At 40.0% G+C, this 11,644-nt stretch overlaps 1 protein-coding gene across 1 annotated transcript in view; it reads right to left on the bottom strand.

Annotated features, from left to right (window-relative positions):
• Positions 1-3,627: 3,627 nt before the first annotated feature.
• The window catches only part of GSR (glutathione reductase), a 45,359-nt gene continuing 37,342 nt past the window's right edge, over positions 3,628-11,644 (bottom strand). The window contains exons 10-13 of the mRNA XM_010838812.1: positions 10,262-10,373; positions 8,053-8,184; positions 7,092-7,225; positions 3,628-4,568 (exon numbers count right to left, since the gene is read on the bottom strand). Of these exons, the coding sequence (XP_010837114.1) occupies positions 4,419-4,568; positions 7,092-7,225; positions 8,053-8,184; positions 10,262-10,373 (528 nt within the window). The 3' untranslated portion in view covers positions 3,628-4,418. The remainder of the gene's footprint in view (positions 4,569-7,091; positions 7,226-8,052; positions 8,185-10,261; positions 10,374-11,644) is intronic.

Raw genomic sequence — 11,644 nt, 5'->3', positions numbered from 1 at the left:
ACTGGGACCACAAGCTCAACATGCCTAAATCTTGGAGCATCTGCTCCCTGTCAACCAGTTCCTCTGGCTGTTGTTGGTATTTTATTAATGGTCTTTCTATGAATGGTATCATCCTTCTCCCAGTCCCTCATGCTGGAAACGTCAGGCCTAGTTTTGACTCCTCCCTTCCCCTCAAGCCCTAAATTCAACCAGCTCACAAATTCTGCAGGTTCATTTTAATACAATTTTTCTTGCATGCGTTCCTTTCCACTCCCACTGCCACCACCCTAGTCTGGCCCCTTTATGGACTCACACAAAGACAGTATCAGCCCCATTGCTGATCTCCATCCTACTCTCTTTTTTGCTATTTCCACCTTCATCTTCTAACCCCCACTTTGATGACATTTCCTCCTCTGACGATCTTCAATGATTCCTTGTTGCTCTTCTTCTCATCCATTTATCAAGGTTCTCTTTACATAGCACAACCTAATTTTCTACTGTCATCTCCCACTGCTCCCAGTCACTCAACAGTACTGGACGCTGCAGTGAAGAAGAGGAACACACAGCACAGAAATGTGTAGGGTGTGCTCCCTGACTTTGAAGGGAGCAAAGAACATGGAAAAGTATTTAATGGCACTGCAGCAAGTGCACCTAGATAGACAAGCTTTCTTGAAATTCAAGATGGTTTTAGGAAATTAAGACAGGGTTAGTGTAACTTTCAGATAACCATGGACTAATTTAAGCAAAAGGAATGGTATCCTATGTAGGGTAGCTCACAGAATCTTGGGAGGACTGGTGATCCATATTCAGAAGTTAGGCAGCCAGAGTCACAGTGGCCAAAACCATGGCTCGGAAATGGGCCAGCGAGGTCAGCTTTAGTGTCATGGTGTTCTGATCACGACAGCTAGAAACCAACAAGACAGGCACTAGGGCTGCAGCCAGGCTGCCCCTTGATTTTACTGCCACGACGGCCATCACCTGCCACTAGGATGGAGCCTCCTATACCTGTTCCTTTGCATCACTGGTTTCTTGAATGCTCAGGAATGGCTGCGTCTGATTGGCCAAGTCTGCCATGTGCCTCCTCCTTAGCTGCAAGGGAGACTGGGAAGCCTTGTACCAGTCTAGGAAGCATTTCTAGGTTCTATGTGGGGAGCTGGGCTTCGCCTCCAAGGTTTGTAAGGTTCGGATTCCTCAAATATATGGAGTCTAGAGGTTGAACATGCAAAATGAACAAATGTTTGCTTACACAACTTAAGGGGACTTGTTTGCATAAACATTGTATGTAAAATCTAGATTTAACGCCAGTGCTACCTACCATTTAGCATGTTTTGACACTTCTCCTAAGACATTAAATAGCACTTAAAGTACGCTATATAAAACCTAGAAATGACTGTATACAATCATTCTTACCTTTAAAATGTTGACTTTGATCTTTATTGATGAGTCAACATGCTAAATTATTGTATCAATGGTAATGGAAAAAAAAGAGTATTTCTCAGAGTAGAGCACAATGGAAATCACCTTCTGTATCTACCTGTTTCCCTGGAGGTCAGATTCACACAAAAATTCATGGAAAGTTTGAAGGCCTGAAAATCCTGCTTACCCATTTTTCACAAAAAAGTTAAGGATTAAAATGTTACGGTTAGGGTTACAGGGCTCTTTTTAAATATAGATCTTAGTCTCAAAAATCACACAATCACATACCTTCTTCCTCGTGCAGCCAAATTTGCTGTATAATATACCAGGAATATTACAAAACTGAAATAGAGAATACAGAAAATGATTGACACTAAGTAGAAAGTGACATATGCGAGGTGAACACATAGTGTAGACCGCCTTATGTGACAAGGAATTATGGGAATACATACGCATAAGACCGTGAAAGAAGTCTTCACAAAGGCGGTGTTAGTCAAACATTGTAAAATGAGTAGATTGCCATTAGTGTGTGTAATTACAGATGGCCACAAATTTACCACTCTTCCCAATGACAGCTGAAGTCCAATTCACTCCCTTTTAAATCCTCTGTGACTTGCTTAACTGATAACACAGAGTATTAGTGACATTCTAGAACTTCCAAGGTTAGGTCATAGGGCTTGCAGTGCCTGTCTGGGAATCCTGAAACAATCTCTGGGAGCCCTGAGCTTCCATCTATCAACTCAGAGACGGCCATGCTAGAGAGGCCACACGTGGGCAGTTTGGTTGACAGCCCCAGCCGAGCCCAGCCTTTCAGCCAGTCACCCCTGTCCAAGTGTCTGACACATGGACGATTGTTTTAGACTCACTAAGCCAGCCCATCTGCCATATGAACACCACCAATTGACTTTTATCAACATCAACAGAAGAGTCATCCTTGCAAGCTCCGTCCTGCTCCAATTCCTGACCAGCAAAATTGTGAAGTGTAAGAAAATGATTGCTAGGTTAAGCCCGTTTTCAGGCAGTTCATTATGTATCAATATATTACCAGACCATCAGGTTTGACAAGTGGGAAAGAACATTCAGCTAACACATGCTCTTCAGCTCCAGTCAAGTTGAACTTTATCATTCCCCATGTATACGTGGCCATCTCTGCCCCGCTGTACCTCCCACATCCTCTGACCTCCTCCACAATCCCCAATTCCAAATCCTACATACCTCTTTCTTAGTTTTCCCAGAAAACTGGTAGTTTCTGCTTCCTCTGAACTTGTATCCTTCCACCTCTCCAAAGCCTCACTAGGATGGCACTGTCCCCTTTTCCCACAAGAGTACAAATTTGTGTCTATGGTCCCAATTAATTAAGAGTGCCCCTCCCACTCCCCAAGTGTCCCATTCTAGTCAATAGATTATACGGTCACTCTATGCTTAACACGCCGCTTTGAATCCCAGTTATTTGTGTAGAATTCTCCCTCTTATGCTAGATTATATGGTTACTTGAAGAAACCAAGTACTATAAGCTTTCCTTCCTACTGAGCACCTACACCAGGCTGCCTCATGTATCTGAGCCTTCACTCGCAACTTGGGTGATCGGCTTGCAGGCTGGACTGAGCTGAGGACTAATGAGAAAGATGACTAACACTTGGAAAAGGTTATTTCCAGGTTGGTGTACTCTGGAACCAGAAAAAAGGGAGTGTGGGGGGCTCCTGCGATAAAAGGAAACCCACCAGGTCAGCGGAGCCCAGGACTGCAGGCCACGCCCTTTTGGCCAGCAGTGATTATGTCAGTTCACGTCCAGGTTTTTAGACCCTGTTTTCTCGATGACAGATATATAACCTGGTTACTAGTGACAGTTTTCTTTTGTTGAGACTGGACCTACTTAATCCATCAGTACAGTGGCAACCTGGTCATGGCTAACCAGGAAGACATTCAGTAAAGGCTTAATGACAGAAGTCAGTAGCACTAAGTCACTATTGAAAGCCATGGGAAAATGTAACCAGCTTACTTAACCTAGCTGGTAAAGGCTAATGGAAATAAAATGCTAAAAACTTATGATTTCTCAACCATTATATTCACTAAATGTTTCTATTATGCCTCTGGTCTTATAAAAGCAAAATCTCTTTTCTCTCCCATAAGGCCTTAAGCCTACTCAAAGTAGCTCACTTTGGCCATCTGACCCTTCAATCTGAAATATTCTTAGAAAATGAACTGTCACCCATTAACTCATAACAAATATTATAAGAAGAAAAGACTGTGATTTTATTTTCAGATTTTTGGAAACAGTTTTCAAAAAAATAAAATGACAAGAACACATACAAAAATTGCAACCATTCATTGAACTATGAGCTCTTGGCAGAGGAAAAGCCTTTGGAAGTATTTGAGTCCCTCTCCTGAAAGCCAGGATCACTTCTCAAATGTCCTTCACGCAACCAGCCTCCTCAAATCTTTCCCAAATTTGATGAACTTCATCTCTTAAAAGTCAACAGGAATCATTTTAAATCATTTAGAACAAAATAAAGAATAAAATACAGGAGGTATGCCTCTTAAGTTATATGTTTTTAAAGAAAACTCACATCCTTGAAATAGCTTTGCAATATGCAGAGCACAGTACTGGCTTCATAAAAAACAAAATCACTCTGTACTTGCATTCTTTAAATGTGAAGAGCAACTGTCATCTTCCTCTATAAAAATTAGCAAGCAATATTCATTCAGGAACATTCATTTAACTGTACTTCATATAGTTTTATACTTAGGATGAGGCTAAAACAAAAACACAAAAACCAGCCAGCCCAGAGCTACTAATAAAACAAACAGTAATTACTGAGAGATGTGACCAAGTGAAAAATCAATCCTGAAAAACAAAACAAATTTCTAAGTACAGAAATAAGCTGACTGAAAATTTCCACACTTGGAAGATCCTGATGACGATAAAGAAATACGGAAAGTGGGAACAGTAAGTAAACGTGATGATTTGGTTCCTTCCCGAAGGTCTACTGGTCCAGCTGCCGGCCACACAAGTCTCTGGGTTCTCAGCGAAGTGTGACCAGCTCTTCTGAAGAGGTAGGATGGATAGCAACCGTGTTGTCAAAGTCAGATTTTGTGGCTCCCATTTTCACTGCAACTGCAAAGCCCTGCAGCATTTCATCACATCCAATTCCCTGCATATGAATTCCAACCACCTGCAAAAGAAAAGAAAAAATGTTTTTACCTCCACAATTGCATGAGCCAGTTCCTTGTGATCAATCTCCTTCTAGGCGTGTGCACACATGCACACACACATTTGTACACTAATGATTTTTTTATTAGTCATGAGAAGTGAAGTGAAGTCACTCAGTCGTGTCCGACTCTTTGCGACCCCATGGACGGTAGCCTACCAGGCTTCTCAGTCTATGGGATTTTCCAGGCAAGAGTACTGGAGTGGGGTGCCATTTCCATCTCCAGGGGATCTTCCTGACCCAGGGATCGAACCCCCTTCTCCCGCATTGCAGGCAGACACTTTACCCTCTGAGCCACCAGGGAAGTCTAGTCATGAGAGATACCTGGTATTTAAAAACCTCTAAAAAAACTTACATCTTTAATCCTGATATAGCATAAAACAGCCTACATGTCCCTGCATAATTCTGCCCCAACATCCTTCCACTGTCCACCTCACTCAGCTCTCCCAAAGGCTCTCCGCTTTCCAGCCTCACCAGCTTTCCTCCCAACCTGAGGATTCACTACGCTCTCTCCTGATGGAACACAGGCTGTTCCCTCTGTCTGGACACTCTTTCCTCCCCTCTCAAGTGTTAAAGTCCCTTCATTCTTCAGATGGCTACACCTGCCTTTCCGACCAAGTTAAAGCACCCATGCGAGCACTCAGTCCCAGTATTACTCCATCATGGTTCTATAACAACTGCAAAGTTGTATTACTTGGGGACTGGACAATTACAGTCTGTCTTTCCCAGCAGACATTAATCTCTAGATGGAGGGGACTCTGTCCACTTTTGCTTTCCACTCTATCCATCTGGCCTAGCACAGAGATAGCTCTTAGAGGCACTCATCCCACACGTGCTGGCTGACTGCACAGATGACCATCAAGAGGCATTTGTTTCAAATCACACTTTCCAATGAGGTTTCTAAATATATTTAAAAACTAGTTAGTGTTCATCTAAATATATTTAAAAACTAGTTAATGTTCATCTCCAGCAAATATTTTTAGGGCATGTAGTCTGCTGAAAGACAAAGTTAGAGAATATAAAGTTTCACCACAAAAATATTGTGCTTCAAAACAAATCAGGAATATTCTTAATATACCTGAACAGTACACTTAAAGATGGTTAAGATGCAAATTTTGTTTTTTATATATATATATATATTTTTTTTAACAGTTGAAAAAAAGTATATCTCAATATAAGACAAAGAAATCCCAAATCATACACTGCATATATTCAACATGGCTAAATTTTTAGATACGGTGATCTAAAACTGAGTTCACAAACAGCTTCTGGTGATGGCATGAGTCTTATGCTATTTCTGTTCATATCCCAGTTCTTAGCCTTTAGTTGACTGTCAGGTAACGTTTACCAAATAAATGAATGATAAACGGTATAAAGAAATAACAGATATGAAGAGGTAAGTAACGACCTCACTGTTTCAATAAGTGGACATCTCAGGCTACTGAGAACATTCAGGGCAAGAAACGGCAACTTTTATCTTGCTGCCAAACTACTTACTTCTCTTCATACTGATTCTCTGCTTCTGTTAACTTTCAGTGATACTGATTTTCATAAGCCAGGACCTTGTCTCATGGCTTTTAGTGTAAGGGCCCAGTTGATTCAGATACAAACTATGTCCTCTTTCATAAGAAAAGTTGGAACCTACATCTGAATCTTTAGGCATCATTTCTCACAGAGCCATGTTCCCATATTGCTAAGTTCCACCTTAGTATTTAATTCAATTTCTAGAAAAGTCCAATAAGCTGACCTAATATCAAAACAAAATCCATTTTTTAAATTATTAAGAAAAAAAAAGGAAACTGTTCAACTTCAAACCAAAATCACAATGAAATACCACTTCACATCCATTAGGATGGCCACAATTAAAAACACAGTAACAAGTCTTGGTGGAGGTGAAGGGGACCTGCAACCCTCGTATGTTGCTAAAAGGAACATAAAATGGTGCAGTCACTTTGGAAAACAGTTTGGCCGTTCCTCAAAATGTTAAACCACAAAAGATAATCGATTATCTCAGAACATTTTACTATATAAACTTCTTCCTGACTGATTGGTTACGTTAAATCTAAACTTCTTACATTAAATTCTTACACTTACCAATATTTCTGAGTTGCCTATCTGTTCTGGCCTATTGGTCAATGACATCCTTTTCCACTTACACTTTTCTTTTTTGGGGCCAAACCATGTAGCTTGTGGGATCTTAGTTCTGCAACCGGGGACTGATCGCAGGCTCTAACAGTGAAAGCGCCAAGTCCTAACTATTGGACTGCTAGGGAATTCCTCTCCACCTTACATTTTCAATGCAGTGGAACCCTCTTTCTATGTGAAACATTATGAATAACTCCAATATAGAGAGACAGATAAAAGAGCCACTGTGCTGGCTGAACCAGAAAAAGCTTTACTAGGTCTCTTCCCTTCCCTCCTCATGAAAACACCTCCACCCCTGCCAATCTTGAAGACGCTCTTCGGCTTACTGGACTTGGCGCATACCTTTTCCTCTTTGTTGGCACAAACCATTTTCATCACACATTTTGTTTTCCTTTTGGTAACTGCATGATACATTGGGGTAAAGGTGGTAGAATAAGTCTTCACATTTTCTTTTCCATATTTATAAATGGCTTCATCTGTAAGGCAGGGGGGAAAAAGCACCTATCAGAAACTGAAACAATTCCACCGAGCAGTCAGAGAGATGGCCAGAAATACATAACCTGAATCAAGTCATAAAGGAAAATTACTCAAAACGACAAGGAAGGACGTTCTACAACATAAACCTCAGTATCATGAAAGACAAAAGACAAGCTAAGGAATTCTGTCTCTTGACTAAAGGAGACCAAAGAGGTATCAAAAGTAAATATATTGTATTATCCTAGAATACATGCAAGACTTGGGGGGAAATGTTAAATATAAAATTATCTGAGGTAATTGGCAAATTTGAATAAGGTTTAAAGTTTAGATAATATTGCATGTATTTAAATATTCCCATTTGAAACTGCTTCTGTAAGGCAATGGCCTTGTTCTTAGGAAATAGATACTGAAGTATGTGTATGCAAACAGCGAGAAAACGATAAAGCAAAAATGTGATCGGCAGACAGGAGTACTCTGGTGTTTCTGCAACTCTTCCTTAAATTTGAAATTAGTTCAAACTAAAAAGCTTTAAAAAGTCAGACAGATAAAATGGAGTAGGGAAAAGGAATTACACTTTCAAATTACTAACAGTTGGGGAAGAAACTGGAGATGTGATAAGAAGCTAACTACTGTGCTGGCCCAAAAGTTCATTCAGGTGTTTCTGTAACGTCTTACGGAAAACCTCGAATGAATTTTTTAGCCAACCCAGTAAAAAGAATTGTAATTTGGGGGGGCTGAGATAGATTTAGTCAGCAGACAGACACCTAGCTAAAGTTAGCAGAGAAGGGGAAGACACCATAAATGACCTTCATTTTTAACCACCTACCTTCTGTGAGTCCCACTGTTCCAATAGGGGGGTGGCTGAAGACCACTGTGGGGATGTTGTCATAGTCTAATTTGGAATCTTCTTTGCACTCAAAAAGTCTATGGGCAAGTTTTCGGCCAGCAGCAATTGCAACTACAAAGATATTTTAAAATCAGTGTCTAGCTTATTGTTCATTTTAACATAGCAGAATTGTTCTACTAATCATTTATTCATCTGGCTTAACACACAAGTTTTAAGTTTTTCATCAGTGCTCATTACAATATTCATTTCTATATAATAAAGACCTATCAATGCCTTAGTTAACAATCCAAAACAATTTGCTTATACGAATTCTACACATTCCATTACGATCCCCCCACACATTTGCAAGAAACACATTTGCAAGTTCGCAAACATCTGGCAGTTATCTATTTTTTTAAATTAAACTTTTTATCTCATATTGGAATACAGCTTCTTAAAGGCTTCCCTGGTGGCTCAGATGGTAAAGAATCCACCTGCAATGCAGGAGACCTGAGTTCGATCCCTGGGTTGGAAAGATCCCCTGAAGAAGGGAATGCTTTCAGTATTCTTGCCTGGAGAACTCCATGGACAGGACTCCGGCAGGGGTTGCAAAGAGTTGGACATGACTGGGCAACTAAGCACACACGATAGCTGATTAACAATGTTGTGATAAGTGTCAGGTGGACAGCAAAGGGATTGAGCCATACATATACATGTATCTATTCTCTTCCAGTGGCAATTACCTCTTAATGAGGATATTAGCTTTTTGATACAATATTTACGGAACAAACTATCTCAAGCATCTATTTCAAGCATCTTTACTTCTACTTTACAATCAGCTACTTCACAGGAATATTTTAAGTTTCTTTTAAAAATTATTTTTACTTCTTATTAATTTTTTAAAAAGTTTACCTTCCTTAGCCTGTTTTTATTCTTAACAGTCTTTTAGAACAAATGCCTGAGTTCAATATAAGCTCTGGTTTTTAATTTTATTGACTTCAAATTGACAAAAAGTTTTTTCCCAAAGTAAGGCATCAGTAGGATATTAAAGAAATTTTCTTCACTCCAACAAAACTTTTGGCGGCTATTCAATTATGTTATGAAGTCTTTGAAACTTTGCTTGTTTTGCTTTTGTTGAAAGAGCTTCCTAAAGGAGGTGAAGGGCTTGGGGTGTGTGACCAAGGAAGTTTCCATTGTGAGTAAGAACTGGGTGATTATGGAAAGGTGGGTGAGGCCCTAGAGGGGACAGAATGAAGGTGATGGAGGGATGTTGCCAACAGAAGTGGGTAGAGAGCCTGAAACGACATCAGTTAACTCAGGCAGTAGGCTGAGGCATGGGATTCAGGGGATGGCAATCAGTCTTAGTTGTATCAAGACTAAATAGTCAGGGTAGGAAATTGGGAAATTGGGATTAATATATACACGCCACTATATACAAAACAGAAGGCAGAGAAGGGGACGACAGAGGATGAGATGGTTAGATGGCATCACCAACTTGATGAACATGAGTTTGAGCATGCTCCAGGAGTTGGTGATGGACAGGGAAGCCTGGCGTGCTGCAGTTCGTGGAGTCGCAAAGAGTCGGACGTGACTGAGCAACTGAACTGAACTGAATAAGAACTACTGTAAAGCACGGGGAACTGTTCTCAGTCCTCCGTAATGACCTATATGGAAAAAGAATCTGAAAAAGAGTGTATATATGTATAACTGATAACTTTGTTGTACACCTGAAACTAACACAAAACTGTAAATCAGTTATACCCCTATAAAATCTTTTTAAAAGACTAAATTGTATGTAAGAAATATGTAAGATTAAAATATATATTTTCTTACAAAAATATAGGAAAGCCACTCTAAATCACTAGTTCCCAAAGACACTTCCTTCCACGGTCATGAACACAACTCGGATTCTAATTTCCAGCACTGTTCAGAGGGTGACTGTATTATCTGTACAAAAGTTTCAGTCTTCACTAAGCATTTTAAAAATCTTTGAAAGAAAATTGAATACTACTAAAAAGCATTCTCCAAGCAAAAATGGAAATTATTCAGAAAATGTCAGGTACCCAACCAACATCCATATCAAAACATTTTTATCATAAAGACACTCATCTTTTTAACTTTGCTTGAGCTGATTTGACTGTAGAAAGCTCTATAGTTTTATATAACACACAGAGCCTCCCTTATCCGCCCCCAAAAGAAGAAACATTACCTGGAGTAAGAAGAGCTTTTCCACACACATCCCCAACTGCATAGACACCTTTTACGTTAGTATTCTGGAATTCATCTACTATGATGTGACCTTTGTCATCAGTTTGAATTCCCTAAAATTGTAAAGGGACATCAGGTAAGTATTTGGCCATCTATAAAACACAGCAGCTCACATCTCTGGATCCACCTCACTTCAGGCACCTCTTCAGCCTGAATCTCTAAGAAACCACAGGATGAAAAACATCCTTTCAAGTTGGCAAGTTTGCTATCTTTTGTTGGACTTAAAAGGTAAATATTTTATCCAATTTTGAGGAGTTTTAACAGGATTTGACTTTGTGTTGTATGATTCAGTGGGCCAGAGAAGCCTGAGAAGGAATCACTCAGCTGTCATACATGGAAACTGGCATCCCTGTGGAGTCCATCTAACACAGTGATTTTCCATTTTTCCCTTGGAAGCACTGCTTCTGAAGCATGCTAACTCATACTTCAGACGGGCATAGCCTGAAGCAGTCATCAAAAACAGATTTCATTGAAGTTTACAGTTTTATCTTTAAAACCCCAAGCAAAATTTCTATTCTACTCTAAAAACATATCAATGTTGCCTTTAACCAAATTTTTTTGCCTATACGTTGAGTTAAATTTTTGCTCCAAAAAGATGTATGATGCTTATCTTGTGGTTTTGCAGATCCCAGGTGTATATATCCCTAAAGGAGAAGTAGAGAGGCAGCAAGCATAGGGAGAAGGTAGTGTAGTGGTGAAAAGTACAGCCTCTGGAGCACGGAGATCTGGGTTCAAGTCCCAGCTCTGTCACTTACTACTGATAGCTATGAGACCTCCCGTTTATCGACAAATACTTGCACTTCAAAATGAGGCGTTAATGTAGTCACTGTGGATACAGAGGTAAATAATACAGACATCTCTATTCTCTGCAGGGTTTACCAGCCTGGTGGACAATTTCTTATCTCTGTGCCCCTGGGCTCCTCACTCTTACCCCTGAAACAGTTGTTGGCAAGAATAAATTAGGCTAGTATAGCACAGCAAACTCTTCTCAATACACAGTAATGACCTATATGAAATAAGAATCTAAAATAAAGAGTGGATATATGATGCTGTGAAAGTGCTGCACTCAATATGCCAGCAAATTTGGAAAACTCAGCAGTGGCCACAGGACTGGAAAAGGTCAGTTTTCATTCCAATCCCAAAGAAAGGCAGTGCCAAAGAATGCTCAAACTACCGCACAATTGCACTCATCTCACACACTAGTAAAGTAATGCTCAAAATTCTCCAAGCCAGGCTTCAGCAGTACATGAACCATGAACTTCCTGATGTTCAAGCTGGTTTTAGAAAAGGCAGAGGAACCAGAGATCAAATTGCCAACATCCGC

The sequence above is a fragment of the Bison bison genome, unplaced genomic scaffold (genome assembly GCF_000754665.1).
Source record: "Bison bison bison isolate TAMUID 2011002044 unplaced genomic scaffold, Bison_UMD1.0 scf7180017864105, whole genome shotgun sequence".
In the NCBI taxonomy this organism is placed as follows: domain Eukaryota; kingdom Metazoa; phylum Chordata; class Mammalia; order Artiodactyla; family Bovidae; genus Bison; species Bison bison.
The sequence above is the reverse complement of the archived record's forward strand: the minus strand, read 5'-3'. Positions and strand labels throughout refer to the sequence as shown.